The sequence below is a fragment of the Squalius cephalus genome (assembly GCF_949319135.1).
Source record: "Squalius cephalus genome assembly, chromosome: 10".
Classification (NCBI taxonomy): Eukaryota; Metazoa; Chordata; class Actinopteri; order Cypriniformes; family Leuciscidae; genus Squalius; species Squalius cephalus.
The window spans coordinates 32,027,130-32,044,975 of record NC_137131.1 but is presented as its reverse complement, the minus strand read 5'-3'; the positions used below and the strand labels follow the sequence as shown (position 1 = coordinate 32,044,975).

The following is a 17,846-nucleotide window of genomic DNA, read 5'->3' as shown; positions in this document are numbered from 1 at the left end:
TTAAGGGTAAATGTAATTATGGTGGGCAGTCTGCAAGTGTCTCTCTTTTTCATTTGCCTCCCTTCCCAACTACTGTTGGGTCTTGAAGTAGGGATATATATAGGGAAATGGGCGCTTCTATAGACTGTAACCGCACTGGGTAGCACATTTAACATTAGCTCAAATGATCTATAGGGAATTTTAATAATTAATCATGAATATGATTAATATTTTGCATATTACAGTTACATTAATTTATCTAAGCTGAAACTAGATCGATATATGAATGATTACCATAACGGGTTATGGTTCGTCATTACTACATCAATAGTCTTATTTCAAATCGAAGTTATGGGATAACTTTTAATGGAATTAATTTAGTTATCAAACAATCTGTTTGTCCAGCAAACATTAAACGTAAGATTAACTTCAACTCTGAAAGAAAATTATCCTTCTTACAAACGCAAGAAAGAGTATTTTTTTCTGGCCTTGAAAAAAACCCAACTCTTTGTGTTTGTAAAATTAGGTTACTTAAATCGTAACAAGATAAAGCATGTAGCTTAAGATCGAAACATCTTCATTGACTTTGTTAAATGAGCATTGAGACAATCAGGAATATATGGAATTTAATAATTGAACTAATGAATACATAACTACGATTCACACAGAGTAAATATGTATGTATATACAGAACACGTAAACAAATACAAGACTAAACGAATAACGAAAATGAGAGAGAGAGAGAGAGAGAGATCGGACAATGAGAGAGATGAGACCGGAAAATGAGAGAGATGAGACCGGAAAATGAGAGAGATGACATGTGCGATCAAAGAAAGATCACAGTTAGGCAAAATCACAGACCAGGTAACCTTTGAGAGACAACAAGAAATCAGATTACATTAAAAGTTCAATAAACTTATCTTGCAAAATGGTTCTCTTTGTTGCTGAAGAACGCAGAGTCGTGCGTGTGTTTCCTTAAGAGCAGGGCGTGCTCTTTCGTCTTTTCCTGGCGAGCGCGGTCGCGGGATGTTCAAGTCTCTTTAAAGTTGAAGTTGTCGGCTACGTTTGCTTCGCTGAACGTAGGGAGAGTCCGAAGACAAAAATAAAGAAAAGACTTAAAGAAAAAGAAAAACAGAGAACGCTCCCAAAAAGTTTGCCGTGGTCTCTGATTTGGCACGCCCTTTCCGTAGATTCCATCGTAGAGATGCACAGCACAATGTCGGCGGCGGTCTAGACTCGGACCGCAGATGAAGTGTTCAGAACAGGCCTTCGAGACAATGCTTGGAGGGCTGTGTTGACAGGAGCAGGGTCAATGAGTTGGGACCCCCTTTTCTCAATCCAGAGTTCCAGTTCTGGATCTGAGGTGGAGTTGTAGTTCTTGGAGGATGGGAGTTTCAGTGCTGTCTGGTACTCTTTGTTAGGAAGATGGTACAATGTCAGGCCTTCAAGGTGTAGGATGACACCTTTCGGTACTTGAAGTCCCGTATTCTGGTTGAGCATGTTGACACGGCTGGTTGTATCATGCTGGTCGTGAGTGACAGTGGCTGTGTGCACAGGTGTGTTAGCACGCCACCTTTCACCTACAATCTCTGCTTGCGTCTCTGTGACTTGTGTGCGAGGCTTAGTGTCGCTGACCAGGGGTTGCAACTCGCAGATTCCTTCAACGTTGTCTCTGAGGAAGGGGTTGCTAAGGCAGAGATAATGAATGTCTTTAGCCAAAGTACACATGTGCGGGTTTGAAACCGAGTACAGTTGTGTGTCGCTGTCGTGGTAGGCCACCACGTCTGGAGGGCGTATATTGATGTGGGTGTTGCGTTCCCAAAACCTGACTTTGATAATGCCTGTAAGTCTGTAGACTTGGCTTGACTCGATGATAGGCAGATTTAGGAGAAAGCCCACTTCTCTCTGCTCGGGATCGATGCAGAGTGAGATGGCGCTACCCAGAGAGTAGGCCAGGTGTTTTTGTAGAAGGTCAGCTGGCGTGTTGATGGCGGAAGCCAGCACAGTTAGCATCAGGCTTAGTGTCAGGTACGGTGAGATTACACCTGTGGCTAGGCTGTCATTGGAGGAGCTAACCTCCCACAGCATGTCTGTCGTTAGCGCTGTAACCAGCTGAGTCTGGACAAAGTCACTCTGTAAGACAGTAAACAGCGGCTTCATGGAGTTCGCGGTCTGGTTCGCTGCATTTACACTGGACATACCAATGTTAAACAGAGTTCTGGCGGCAGCTACGTCTCCGAGCAACGCTCCCAGGAACCGTCTGGAGTGGTGGTTGGTGCTTAGGAGTCCCGATTGTGCAACAGTCACTTCCTCAAGTTGGTTGAGCATGTGTTCGACCTTGGCCTCGGCATGAGAGAGGGAGTCCTCTGTCCATTGGGCACTTGTCCAGATGTATTGGGCTACGGAGCTGGGGTAGTGTGCTCTGTAGACAGGGCGGGGCTGGATGAGTCGAACATGCACTTGCTGGGTGTAGGTCCTGCCGTCGGTGATCTGGAGTCTCAGTTGTTCTCTCGGTGGCAGCTGTCCTCTGGTTGGCTGACAGTACAGCATGGCGAACCACAGCAGCAACCTGGTAGACAACAGGGAGAGAGAGAGAGAAAGGGGAGGAAGAAGCCAGCGAGGGTTGTCTTTGGTTGGACAGGGCAGTCTTTTTACTTCGTGGGCAGCGACTAGGTTTAGTTCGCCTTGGCCCATGTTTTGCCACATCTTGCTGCCGGCTTGTCGCTTGCTTCAGTGTCTCGTCAGTGGCTCTGGTGCTGCGGTGAGCAGCGCATGATGCGTCATGGAAATACATTGGCAGTATATCCCCCTTTGTGCGCCGTGGCATTACAAGCCTTGGCATTGTGATGTCAGCCGGTGCACAACTCAGAATGTTGTTCTGTGCACACAGCATGTGCGTGGTGTCATGCAGTGGTCTGAGGCACTGGTTGTCAGTGAGGTCAGACGGCATGCAAGGGTGGTTGGAGGGGTTTGAGAGGTGGGCATTTAAACTCTTTATGTAGATGTCAGAAGCCCGCATGTCCGTTATGGTTGTCTTTGCAAACAGCGGAGCCAGCGTAAGCAGCTCTAAGGTAGGCAGTTGACCTTGTAAAGTTCTTATGCTGTGTGTAATCTTCACTTTCTTTAGGGTGGGTGGGTGGGTTGAAAGTGACCACAGCTTGTTGTTTAGTGCGCCAGGCTTGGCGAGGGCATGGGTTTGATCATATAGCTGCAGGTCAGTCATGACCTTTGGGCAGCAGGTGTCAAGGTCTTTGGTGAGCTGTAAGGTGCAGGGTAGCACAGTTGAAACTTGACCTGGTGCTGAGTCTGTGTCTTCATGGCTGGCTGTGGGAGTTCCCGTGAACTCTGTGACCTGAAAGTCTGGCTCTGCAGAAGTTCTCGTGACCTCTGTGACCTGACAGTCTGGCTGTGACTGGAGGGAGTGAAGTTCTCGTACTTGAGCCCAGACCTTGAGCTGTTTCAAGTCCAGTAATGGTTCAAAGCGATCTAGAAGGTCTCTGCCGAAGAGGAATGGAAAAGTGTCCATTTTTGAGATGAACACGGGATGGACTAGACTCAGAGGACCAATTGTCAGGTGAATGTGAGCTACCTGTTCGAGCCGGATGTCATGTTGACTGTATGACTGTATGTTCAGTTCACAAGTTTGAGGTGTAAGAGTTTGATCTTGTCTCTTAGCTTCAAATTGGAGTCTTTTGAAAAGTTGAGCTGAAATCATTGTAAGATCTGAACCTGTGTCGATCAAGGCTTCCATGCTCACTTCCTTTCCCAACGTGATGTTCAGGTAGAGTTTTCGGCCTGTGCCCTTTTCAATGAGGTTGCCCAGGAACGTTGGCATCGGGGCAGGTGTGCCACTCGATGGGTAGTTAGGACCGGTGTCGAGTAGCTTGCTGTGGAGGCAGTTAGACAAAACAGCGTTTTCTGGTACCTTGGTATTGTGGTATTTGGTGTGAGGAACTGTGCTGTCTCGTTCAGGGTGTGCAGCTGTCAGCTGTGGAGCTTGGGTGATGCTGTCACCTTGTGATGTGACAGTTAGCTCTGTGGTCTGTAGATGACGAGCAGTGTTCGGGGTGCTTGGTTCAGTCAGATGGCAGTCAGACAGGGTGTTGGTTTCAGTTCTTATGCTTAGACATAAGATGTCTGGGTCTTTCTTGTCTTCCTTGCGAGTTTTTCTGTAAAGGAGCTCTTTCAGCACTCTCAGGATCTCTGCTGTCTCAGACGTGGCTGCACTGTGTTTGTCTGATGTGGTGGGCTCAGGATTAAGCTTACCAGTGTCGTGTCGAGAGTGGTTCCAGTCTCTGTCGGGGCTTGGTGTCCTGGACGGTGGAGATCGTCTCTTCTTGGGTCGCCGGCCGGCTTCCCAGAATTTTTCAGAGCGCTCGCTCTGATGCTTTGGACGAGCACCACCGCGATTGTGTTGCCCTCTGCTGGCTTGGAACGGTCTTGACTCTCTGTAAAAAGGTCTGTGACTGTGGTGTCGTTGGGCACCCTCTAGGGTCAACTCTGAACAGTGCTCAGAGACAGAGTAAATTGTGGGGTTTTTCACAGTCTTTTCAGAAATAGTCTTTTGCTTGGTGTAAGCTTTATGGGCTAAGTCTCTTAACTGTTGTGTAGACATGCTACGCGGGCACGCTGAGAGTCCGATATGAAAACTCAAACTGTGATGAAGGTTTCTAATGAACAGAGTTTTAAAGTTGATATCCTGTTCCATATCTGGTTCGTTGCGTGACCCGAAAAAGGCTTTTCGTAGACGACTGTAGTAGGCTTGTGGGTTTTCAAGTCGGCCCTGTTTGAGGTTCATAGCGTTGATAAACCCTCCGTCTGATTCTGGATCAGCAAATTCATGAATCAAAGCTTGTCTTAGCTGTTGGTAGTCTGATTTGACAGTCTCTGGTTGACGGTCTAGAAAACTACGCACATCACAATTGGACGTGATTCTTAACAGATACAAATTGTCCCAAGCTGTCACGTTGGTGACAGTTTGCAAGTGAAAGTCAATGTCCTTTAGATAAGAGTGAATGTCATAATCTCCTGCAGAATCTGGATCAAACATAGGAATGTTTCGGGCTAGCTTGTCAAGTTCTCGGGGGGCCGTGCCGTGGTAAGTGGCATGGGTTTTCTGGAAGGGTCCTCCCCCCTTCGCTGCTGACAGGTGTTCTTGAAAGCTGGCTGGTGATGTCTTGAGCCGTGGGCTTACATCTCCCTTTTCAGCTCTGGGTTCTTGGCTGAAAGGGTTGGGGTGGCTGGCCGGGAGAAACTCTGTGATGTGTGTTTCTCCGTTCCAGCCACTCTGCAGTCTGTAAGAATGTCTCAGTTCTGCATGAACAGTGTCAAGTTCATCTTGGAGCTCGTCTCTCTGCAGAGTAAGCTCGCCGATTTTAGCTCGGGCCGCTTGCAAGTGTTTTTCGCAGGCCCTGGCTTTAGCGTCAATTTCTTTGAGTTCAGTCTCTGCTCTCTCTAGGAGAGCGTCACTTTGTTGGAGTTTTTCGTCGAGTTCTTTTCTGGTTTCTCTCTCCAACTGTTCTCTTTGGTCTGTGTCGAGGCGAAGATCTTGCAGGGCATTTCGAAGTCTTTCTACTTCTTTCTGTAGCTCTGGATCTGTGGCATTCTCTTTCTCGCGCCGGTACTGGGTCTCGAGGAGGAGCTGATCTAGACGACTCTGGGTTCGGGCCTGGTCCTTCCGGGCCTCTTCCGCTTGAAGCTTTAGCGTTGCTGCTTGCTGCTCCAGGTCGATGTTGCTCCGTTCGCTGAGCCGTGCCTGGGCGATGAGGAGGTGAGCTAGGGTCCCGGTGATCCTGGCGAGTTCTTTGTGGGTATAACTCTGGCTAGGATCCTGTGCCATCAGCTGGTCCAGCTCAGTATCCAGCTGCATTTGGTTCAGATGCTGCAGGTTACTGGTGTCCATGGGCAGGAAGGGGGTTGTCATTGCTCTCAGCCATGTCGAGAGGTTGTTCCAGCGAACTGCAGGGCTGGATGAGTGGGACATACTGGCTTACTGTAGGCGAGAGAAACACAGCACACACACAAAGAGACCAATGCAAGTTCGTTCTAAGGTTAATGAGCTATACTCATACGGGCTATGCCGTTTATGAGAATTTTGGGCTAACTGATGCACAGTTAGACAGTTAGCGGAGCCAATTGACTTGGGTCGAAGGACCCGGACTAGAGATTTTGACGGCAGTAGCCTCGCGGGTCACGTGATGACACCGGCTGCTTGGTTTGTCGCTCTATTATTTAGCTTCCTTGGTGGCTCTCACAGGTTACTGTCTCTAGGTGAAATGAAAGAACCAAATCACAACAGAACAAAGGATAGAAAAGATCAAAGTGAAACAAAACACTTGAAATGAGATGAAATAATAGTGACACGGTATGTGTTTAGGAGGCCCAAGTTTACTTCTAGGGTTTAAGCTAGGGCCTACAGGTGAGTGGGGGCTATCGGGGTAGAAAGCCTAGGAAGATGGTATGGCTTAGAGAAGAGATAAAGGTGGGCCATACATCTAGAATATACCTGGGGGAATATCTAATATTCTGTGGCTTAGGCAGTGAATGGGTTTTATCAGATTTAGTTTACCTGAGGTGAATTGAGGCCACTCTGGTGGGAACCCGTGGCTCAGTAAACCCCTCCGACGGTTCCCAACACTTGACCGCAGTGTTTTCGGGCAACTTCGTTTTCTCCCTGTACCCCGCTGCGCCCTCTCAAACAACTTGCGACTTTAAAACACAACCTGGCCACACCAAGGTGTCCCCGGCCAGACAACACGGCAAACGTGGGTTCTCGCCCGGAACTCTCCGAAGAGTGGCCCACTTTTAGGCCCCAGTTCGGGTTTATTGTCCCAAAATTGCTTTGTGTGTGTCGGCTGGCGCGGTTGACCTTTGGAGTGCCAAATTGCTAATGTCGCAGTTGCGTGCCGCAACGATGGTACGGGATTTGGAAGTGTCCGAAACTCGCACGGCAAGTGTCAGTAACGCCGGTCGGGCAAACTCGCTTGCGGGATACCACTCAGAGATTGCTGCAACTCACCACAATGCTCTAGTGAATGCCACCTATAAATACACAAAGGATAAACAAGTGAAACTTAAAGTGGATTAAGGCTTGCTTGTTTAAACCAAATGGATTAATTATTTATGTGGCAATAAGAGTCAAAGGTTTTACTAAATAATAATAAACAAAAGGAGATTATGATAATGTTAATTATCAAAAATGACCTAACCCAAAAGAGAGAAGTAAAAATTAGAAAGAAGAGAAAAAAATAAATAAATAAATAAATTAAAAATCAAAATAGAAAGGGACAGGATTGAAACACGGGAGAAGAAGCAGGCCGCAGTAGCTGATTTTCACCACAAGGGGGCGTGCTCCCTCTCTGTGCTTAACCTGGCGAACCGAAAACTTAATTCAAATTAAAAATTCAAAACTTGTTTAAATTAAAATAAGCATGTAAGGAAATGTAAATCAGAATGATATCCTATAATAATCCAGATACACTAAAGTATCAGTCCTATTTATAAAAATAATCAGGAGAGAAAGACGATATAAAAGAGTGAAAGGAGGAAAATAGTGATGCCGACTTAGTATCCACAAGGCCACACGATGGTGCTGTTTCCTCCAAGTGGATATCAGTGGCTGAATAGACAACTCAATTTAAATTTAAAATTCAAACCAGTTTAAATCAAATTTAAATGAGCATGTAAAGAAAATGTAAAAGGAGAACTCAGAATAATATCCCATAATAATTAATGGTAACAGTGAAGTCTCATCAATAATTATAAAAATAATCCAAAGAGAAAAGTGGAAATAATTCCCGACAGGATTTGAAGAGAGAGAAAAGATAGACTGAGTGAACCGACCTAGCGGGAGGCGGCCACTAGGTGTCGTTGTTTCCTCTAAGTGAATGGCTGGGATTTAATCTAAGTTTTAATTCAAATCTTGTTTGAACCAAACTCAAAGTAAATGTACCAGTCAAAAGCAGGAAAATTGTCTAACACGAAATAATATTCGCACGAGCAAAGCTGTAAATGCAAATAATTATTTAGAGTTTAGACATTAATTCACAGGGAAATGAATTCAGCAGTAAAGAGAGCGTTATCTGATTACTGGCCACGAGGTGGCGTTGTTGCTCTCATGCAGGCGGAAATCAGAAGGCGGGGCATAATTGGAGATGGCAAAACTTAAAGGACGCCCTCTGGCGTTTAGTCAATGGAATTACACCCAATTTTCATGTGATTCAAAGCTAAGGGCTTTCAGCTCGCGTCACGCGCTGATTTTCTGCAAAAATCACAAATAAACAAACAGGCAAAGGTTTTTTTCGGACCTCCATCCATCCATCCATCTTCTACCGCTTATCCGGGGCCGGGTCGCGGGGGCAGCAGTCTAAGCAGGGATGCCCAGACTTCCCTCTCCCTAGACACTTCCTCCAGCTCTTCCGGGGGGACACCGAGGCGTTCCCAGGCCAGCCGGGAGACATAGTCTCTCCAGCGTGTCCTAGGTCTTCCCCGGGGTCTCCTCCCGGTGGGACATGCCCGGAACGCCTTCCCGGGAAGGCGTCCAGGAAGCATCCGGAAAAGATGCCCGAGCCACCTCAACTGACCCCTCTCGATGTGGAGGAGCAGCGGCTCTACTCTGAGCTCCCCCCGAGTGACCGAGCTCCTCACCCTATCTCTAAGGGATCGCCCAGCCACCCGGCGGAGAAAGCTCATTTCGGCCGCTTGTATCCGGGATCTTGTCCTTTCGGTCATGACCCACAGCTCATGACCATAGGTGAGAGTAGGAACGTAGATTGACTGGTAAATCGAGAGCTTCGCCTTGCGGCTCAGCTCCTTCTTCACCACGACAGACCGGTACAGGGACCGCATTACTGCAGAAGCTGCACCGATCCGCCTGTCAATCTCCCGTTCCATCCTTCCCTCACTCGTGAACAAGACGCCAAAATACTTGAACTCCTCCACTTGAGGCAGGAGCTCTCCACCAACCTGAAGCGGGCAAACCACCCTTTTCCGACTGAGAACCATGGCCTCGGATTTGGAGGTGCTGATTTTCATCCCAACCGCTTCACACTCGGCTGCAAACCGTCCCAGTGCATGCTGGAGGTCCAGGCCTGATGAGGCCAACACGAAAACATCATCCGTAAAGAGCAGAGATGAAATCGTGTGGTCCCCAAACCTGACCCCCTCCGGCCCCTGGCTGCGCCTAGAAATTCTGTCCATAAAAATTATGAACAGAACCGGCGACAAAGGGCAGCCCTGCCGGAGTCCAACACGCACCGGGAACAAGTCTGACTTACTGCTGGCAATACGAACCAAGCTCCTGCTCCGGTCGTACAGGGACCGGATAGCCCTTAGCAAAGGGCCCCGGACCCCATACTCCCGGAGCACCCTCCACAGGCCGCCGCGAGGGACACAGTCGAATGCCTTCTCCAAATCCACAAAACACATGTGAATTGGTTGGGCAAACTCCCATGAGCCCTCCAGCACCCTGTAGAGGGTATAGAGCTGGTCCAGTGTTCCACGACCGGGACGAAAACCACACTGTTCCTCCTGAATCCGAGGTTCTACTATCGGCCGGATTCTCCTCTCCAGTACCCTGGCATATACTTTCCCAGGGAGGCTGAGAAGTGTGATCCCCCTATAGTTGGAGCACACCCTCCGATCCCCCTTCTTGAAAAGAGGGACCACCACCCCGGTCTGCCAGTCCAAAGGTACTGTCCCCGACCGCCACGCGATGTTGCAGAGGCGTGTCAGCCAAGACAGCCCCACAACATCCAGAGACTTGAGGTACTCAGGGCGGATCTCATCCACCCCCGGTGCCTTGCCACCGATGAGTTTCTTGACTACCTCGGTGACTTCAGCTTGGGTGATGGACGAGTCCGCCTCCGAGCCCTCAGCCTCTGCTTCCTCAATGGAAGACGTGACGGCGGGATTGAGGAGATCCTCGAAGTATTCCTTCCACCGTCCGGTGATATCCCCAGTCGAGGTCAACAGCTCCCCACCTCCACTGTAAACAGCGTTGGTAGGGCACTGCTTCCCCCTCCTGAGGCGCCGGACGGTTTGCCAGAATCTCTTCGAGGCCGACCGATAGTCCTTCTCCATGGCCTCACCGAACTCCTCCCAGGCCCGAGATTTTGCCTCCACAACCACCCGGGCTGCAGTCCGCTTGGCCCGTCGGTACCCATCAGCTGCCTCAGGAGTCCCACAAGCCAGCCAGGCCCGATAGGACTCCTTCTTCAGCTTGACGGCATCCCTTACTTCCGGTGTCCACCACCGGGTTCGGGGATTGCCGCCTCGACAGGCACCGGAGACCTTACGGCCACAGCTCCGAGTGGCCGCGTTGACAATGGAGGTGGAGAACATGGTCCACTCGGACTCAATATATCCAGACTCCCTCGGGATCTGGTCGAAGCTCTGCCGGAGGTGGGAGTTGAAGATCTCTCTGACAGGAGATTCGGCCAAACGTTCCCAACAGACCCTCACAGTACGTTTGGGTCTGCCGAGTCTGTCCAGCTTCCTCCCCCGCCATCGGATCCAACTCACCACCAGGTGGTGATCAGTTGACAGCTCCGCCCCTCTCTTCACCCGAGTGTCCAAGACATACGGCCGGAGGTCGGATGAAACGACCACAAAGTCGATCATCGACCTCCGGCCTAGGGTGTCCTGGTGCCATGTGCACTGATGGACACCCTTATGCTTGAACATGGTGTTCGTTATGGACAAGCTGTAACTAGCACAGAAGTCCAATAACAGAACACCGCTCGGGTTCAGATCAGGGGGGCCGTTCCTCCCAATCACGCCCCTCCAGGTGTCACTGTCGCTGCCCACGTGGGCGTTGAAGTCCCCCAGTAGAACGACGGAGTCCCCAGTCGGAGCACTTTCCAGCACCCCTCCCAGAGACTCCAAGAAGGCCGGGTACTCTGCACTGCCGTTCGGCCCGTAAGCACAAATGACAGTGAGAGACCTATCCCCGACCCGAAGGCGCAGGGAAGCGACCCTCTCGTTCACCGGGGTGAACTCCAACACATGGCGGCTGAGCTGGGGGGCTATAAGCAAACCCACACCAGCCCGCCGCCTCTCACCATGGGCAACTCCAGAGTGGTGAAGAGTCCATCCTCTCTCGAGGAGTGTGGTTCCAGAGCCCAAGCCGTGCGTAGAGGTGATCCCAACTATCTCTAGTCGGAATCTCTGAACCTCACGCACAACCTCAGGCTCCTTCCCCGCCAGAGAGGTGATATTCCATGTCCCTAGAGCTAGATTCCGCGTCCAGGGATCGGGTTGTCTAGGCCCCCGCCTTCGACTGCCGCCCGATCCACTTAGCACCGGCCCCTTACGGTCCCTCCTGCAGGTGGTGGGTCCACGGGAGGGTGGCCCCATGTCGCTCCTTCGGGCTGAGCCCGGCCGGACCCCATGGGGGGAGGCCCGACCACCAGGCGCTCGCATACGAGCCCCAACCCCGGGCCTGGCTCCAGGGTGGGGCCCCGGCTGCACCATACCGGGCAACGTCACGGCCCTCTGTTTTTTTGTCATCATAAGGGGTTTCTGAACCGCTCTTAGTCTGACCCGTCGCCTAGGACCTGTTTGCCTTGGGAGACCCTACCAGGGGCATATAGCCCCAGACAACATAGCTCCTAGGTTCATTCGGGTACTCAAACCCCTCCACCACGGTAAGGTGGCAGTTCAAGGAGGGGCCAGTTTTTTCGGACCTTTGGGTGCTATATTGTACAAGAGCGTGAGGCAGGATTTCTTCGCTGCAAAAACACGCAAATGTGAAACAACAGGAATTTTCGTCTGTTGCACTCCCATAAACAATCAAAATAGCACTTTATGATTTAAATGCATTAGTTTTACAAAATTGGGTAGCTAGGCCAATTTTTCGACCAGGAGTTTTATCGTTTATTTTTGAATATCACTGTGGTTAACCACGAATTCAATAACGATATTTGCATGCAAGGCCTATATGTTTAGAAGGAATCTCGCTTAAAAACATATTTATTAATACCGGTAATACGCACGTGAGAATTCTACGTTCACAGCGATTTAAAACAAATATTAGAAATGTATCAACTGCAGAGAGATTCTTTCGTCTCTAACAGGACATCTGTAATATTAATACTGCAGTGTATAGCATTTAACAGTGCTAAAATTGTCTAGGCATATTTTAGCAACTTGTTAAAATGTAACGTTACTGACTTCAGCTTTTTGCCTTGGTCAGTTAGGAGTGAGTTCGCGTTTGCGACTTATCTCACAATTTCATAATTTCATAAAATGTGTGCACAAAAATTATTAATAACCATATAAACAGATTGAAACTGAATATTGCTCATAAAACAAAGTTTGAGATTGCCCGCATTCTCCACCATACATGTAACCGCACTGGGTAGCACATTTAACATTAGCTCAAATGATCTATAGGGAATTTTAATAATTAATCATGAATATGATTAATATTTTGCATATTACAGTTACATTAATTTATCGAAGCTGAAACTAGATCGATATATGAATGATTACCATAACGGGTTATGGTTCGTCATTACTACATCAATAGTCTTATTTCAAATCGAAGTTATGGGATAACTTTTAATGGAATTAATTTAGTTATCAAACAATCTGTTTGTCCAGCAAACATTAAACGTAAGATTAACTTCAACTCTCAAAGAAAATTATCCTTCTTACAAACGCAAGAAAGAGTATTTTTTTCTGGCCTTGAAAAAACCCCAACTCTCTGTGTTTGTAAAATTAGGTTACTTAAATCGTAACAAGATAAAGCATGTAGCTTAAGCTTCATCTTCAGCTTCAGCTAAGCTAAAGCTTCATCTTCTTAAGCTAAACATCTTCATTGACTTTGTTAAATGAGCATTGAGACAATCAGGAATATATGGAATTTAATAATTGAACTAATGAATACATAACTACGATTCACACAGAGTAAATATGTATGTATATACAGAACACGTAAACAAATACAAGACTAAACGAATAACGAAAATGAGAGAGAGAGAGAGAGAGAGAGATCGGACAATGAGAGAGATGAGACCGGAAAAGGAGAGAGATGAGACCGGAAAATGAGAGAGATGAGAGAAAGTGAAACTAACATGTGCGATCAAAGAAAGATCACAGTTAGGCAAAATCACAGACCAGGTAACCTTTGAGAGACAACAAGAAATCAGATTACATTAAAAGTTCAATAAACTTATCTTGCAAAATGGTTCTCTTTGTTGCTGAAGAACGCAGAGTCGTGCATGTGTTTCCTTAAGAGCAGGGCATGCTCTTTCGTCTCTTCCTGGCGAGCGCAGTCGCGGGATGTTCAAGTCTCTTTAAAGTTGAAGTTGCCGGCTACGTTTGCTTCGCTGAACGTAGGGAGAGTCCGAAGACGAAAGTAAAGAAAAGACTTAAAGAAAAAGAAAAACGGAGAACGCTCCCAAAAAGGGAGCCATATGGATCTTCTCGCTGACGAAAAGGGTTCGTAAAAGTGCTCTCGGAGAGACTTCGGTGTCAGTCTCTTATGGAGAGGATGGGTTCACGCCTCTGTTCGCACGAACAACCAATGAACGTCCAAAGATCTGAAGCGGGGAAAAGTTCCTTTGTCTCTGGGGGAGACACCCACTCGAGGGAGTTATGGTGTTGTCAGAATTTGAGCCTTTATACTCTAGTAAGACGATTCATATAGTAATAATCATATCATTGCAATCTATTATCAAGATTCAACTCCGTTAAGTCTCAAGATTTAAAATGATATAAAACATGTCATATGAAAGATTATAGGAATACACAAAGTTACATAAGATATACATAAGCATTTTAAAGTTTGTTACATGGCTAGAAATAAGGTTTACCCAAACTGTGATGTACACTAGGCTACAAATGGAGATTAAGCTTGAAGGACTAAACACGGTACACACCTGATTGGTCTAACCTTATTACCAGAGTTTACAAGAATACACAAACTACACCACGTAAAAGGAAAATGATGAGATGGGAAATTCCATCCATGTTTACACATTTCTCAAGTGGTTATACATATATAAAATGTAGGGTGAACACTTTATTCCTACTCCACTCCTAGAATCTCAGCGAGATTCCTGGCTTGCTGACATTCCGTTAGGGCCATAAAAATCTTTATCAACCTATTTTTGTGTGCAGGGAAAACAGAATCATGATTCTTGCACATTCGTTACAGACCTTATGTAGCCCCGCCCCTTTTCAGCGCTGCGCTCGTTGTCTTTTGACTTTCGGCCTGTATTTTCACAGCAATTCTGCGTGTTTATTAATGAACTCGTTTTAAAATCTTCCCGGTCGACTGACATTTGTTAAGTCATCTGCTTTAAACGTCACAGTCCTCATGATAACTTTCGTTAACTTTACATTAAGTAAATCCACTTCAAAAGCTAATTACTCCTGGACAGCAGTGCCATAGAAATATACAGAGCGACCGCAAAAACGGAAGTTAAAAGACAATATTCTAAAGATGGCGGCGCCCTCGTTTCTCTGGTGCATAAGGTCTATAGGTCTCTATAGTTTAGTACTGAAGTGAAGCGCTAGCAGAAGCGCTTGGAGAAGTGCCTTTACTCAAGTCAGGGTACAAGCTGCTCTTACTCAGTTACATTGGGGTCTTTAAGTAGGGATGAAAATAACTTTGATGAAAGTTATTGGGCAAACTGCAATATGCAATTATCTAGTTTCCCTTCCTTCTTGAACAGTGATAGGAAGTATGCTCCCAATTGGTTTGGTGGAAATACAGAAAGTTGTAGCTTGGGCATTATGGAGTTGGACTACATCTTAGGGAAACAAGTAGTTGTCCACTCCTTGTCGATGGATTAGCACCCTTCATACTCCCTTTGGTAGGCTGCTCCAAAAGATCCTTTTCAGGCAATATTGGTGAGGTGCTGGTGAGGCATACCAGAGCATAGCCGAGGCTATACTGTGTATCCTCCCTTATAGCTCTGCTCTTGGGGCTTTGGACTGAGGCCTGTTCCGCTAGGAAGGGAGGAAGCGAGTACATACCAGGACTTCCCTTGTTATGGAGAATAGAAGCTTGGGGATTTTTATTGGCTTAGGGAGTATGTAGCTTTTTGCAAGTCACGCCCTTAGAGTTGATGCACTCCGACTGAATTCAGTAGAGTCTTTGGTGCTATGCCCACTATTTTTGTGCATATTCACAGCTTAGTAGGGCAGGCATTCCTTAAGCATGATGTTGTTGGACACTAAGACACAGCATCTAAGTTCCACTTCAAAAGGGAATGTCTCAGGTTGTGTATGCAACCCAGTTCCCTGAGAAGTCATTGAGCAACAAGAAGCTGTGTGTGAATATTGGCATTTGTTTACACGTGCTCCAGACACCGGTCATGCTGATGGTGTTCCCCAAAGCATCAACACCAAGACGCAGCGTCTCATTCCCCTTCTCAGGGAACCAGGTTGCATAAGCAACCTGAGACAATTTGTCAGTAACCAGGCTTTGTGTGCACTGTAGAGATTTAGACTATACTTACTCATTCGGCTACTATAAATATACTGTACATAAAACATTGTCTTTTGGTGCAACAAATTGAAATAAAGTAAAATATATTTTTTAAAATGATGTATATTCTTAGATAAACATATAACATATTCTATATTTATTTAGATTTTAAATGTTACTCTTAACCTCTTATCATTTTCAAAATCCAGAGAAAACAAGACAAAAAATCATGAATGGCTTCTGAGGGCTTCTATATAACAAAAAATATTATTGAAGTGCAGTCAATAATAAATTATATAAAAAACAATAGATTATTATTTTTTTTAAAGAAATTCGTGAGCTTAGAATTATAAGGTTCTATCTCCGTTTAGGGTAGTTCTGAGATATTGAGCATCAAAGTTTTTACATCCCAGCTGGCAATGGAGAGATGGAACCTTTTTATTTTATTAATAACTACTAACAAAATATTGTTTTACAAAAATAACACCACACAGGCATTAATAAACACCTAATGGATCAGATTATGTCAAAAACTCAATTTCGACCAAAAGTGGAGATAGAACCTTATAATTCTAAGCTCACGAATTATCTTTTAAAAAGTTAATTTACATTAACATATAAAGTGCTAAGAGAGTAAATACGAAAGGTTTATGTCTCACTGTTCTTGTTTTCTCTCTAAAAGGGAAGCCCTAAGATGGACTCTGTTCACTATGCAGACCACTGGTCATGTATTAGTGGGTACTTCATGTTATATTCAGCATCTCATTGATGAGGATGAGAAAACGGAGGCACAACTGGTAACGCCTACATGTGTCATCAAGCAGTTACATTAAATGATGGTGGCCTGTTTCACAGCTTGGGCAAACAAACAAAAAATAATGCACTACTTGTAGATTTATATCTTGCTTTTGTTTCTAAAAGCATTTTTGTGAATTATTTACTTCTGTATTAACAGTAATATATACAATTAAACTGTACGTACAGTTTTATATTTTACTAATAAATACTGTATTCTACCTACAAGTTCTTGATTAAACATGTTTGATATTAGAGCTGTCAAAGTTAACATTAACACGTATATATAACTATATAAATAAACATGTTTAATGGTATCACATTAATGTAATTTGAATGTAAATTGTAACTTCTATCGTCGTAAAATGGTAACTCCAACTTATAAACATACTCTATTTAGTCTTCTTTCCTTAAAAAAAGAAATAAATGTAACAATGTAACTAAACTACAATAAATAAATATATAAAAAATTATTAGTTGTGTTTGTGTAAAATGTGTATTGAAGAGAGTATTACAGGGGTGAGTGCCTTTACTATTATTCACTATACTACTGTACTATACACATTTGCAGAGTCCTTTTTTTCAACCAACTTTATACAACTTGGTACAGTTGTATACGTACCAAGGATTTTTACGGATTTTACTATCTTTGAGACAACTCCAGATTTTCTAACCTTTATTACCCATTTAGCCATATCTGACATGCTCCATACTCTCTAAGAACATCAGTCATAAAACCATTTTCAATAGGATGGGACTGTGCAGGACACTTCTACAAAAAAACACAGTTGATCAATAATAATTATGTATATTACTTTTTGAGTAATATGTTGTTCCATCTCAACAACAAGGCCATCAGCCCATTGTGTTCATGTCAGCTTAACAGAAATATTATATAATACACTGCCCGGTCCAAAAAAAGTAGCTGTTTGGATTTAAAGAGGCAAATGATGAAGAGCCTATGGATCATTATTGCAGAGATTATTATGTTTCCAGCATGTTCTATGTTATATATATAAATGTTGTGATGTTATTTCCATCAAGAGGTGCATACATTTTTGGTCAAGATCTTGTATTGATAATGCTAGAGTCAATCTGTTACGTGATAACTAAAGAAAACTAGGTGAGGACTCAATTGCAAAAGAATAGTGATTTATTTAATAAAAGAAACATAAAGTAAAACAAAAACCCACAAGGGGGAAAAACATAATATAAAACAAAACAACAACTTCAAAAAAAAAAAAAAAAAAACATACCGGAGGGTCACGGGAAAACAGGAGATGTATACAAGACAACGATCCGACACAGACTGCAAACACAAAGGAACTTATAAAAGGGACAAATCAGGCAGGTAATGAGGGAACAACAGGTGGGGCAAATGAAACCAATAATGAGATAACAAGGAGGGTGGGATCGAGACAGAGATAGGGACACAAAACACCACGGCTACGTTCAGCCCCGACAAAACGTTGCACAAAGTTTTTTAAACAGAAACGGTGATGCGTTGAACACACTGTTCTGATGACGCAAGAGTTGCAACTATGGCAGCTGAGAAGGCCATTCTTTGTGTTCTTTGTGAGGAATTTTCGGAGCCTGATGAAGTCGGTATAAATATGTGTTTAATACTACAAAA

At 45.2% G+C, this 17,846-nt stretch overlaps 1 protein-coding gene across 1 annotated transcript in view; it reads left to right on the top strand.

The window, feature by feature from the left end:
• The window catches only part of cidec (cell death inducing DFFA like effector c), a 145,003-nt gene extending 127,359 nt beyond the window's left edge, over positions 1-17,644 (top strand). Inside the window, exon 7 of the mRNA XM_079883323.1 lies at positions 16,101-17,644. Coding sequence (XP_079739449.1) covers positions 16,101-16,251 — 151 coding nt within the window. The 3' untranslated portion in view covers positions 16,252-17,644. The remainder of the gene's footprint in view (positions 1-16,100) is intronic.
• The last annotated feature ends 202 nt before the right edge of the window (positions 17,645-17,846 follow it).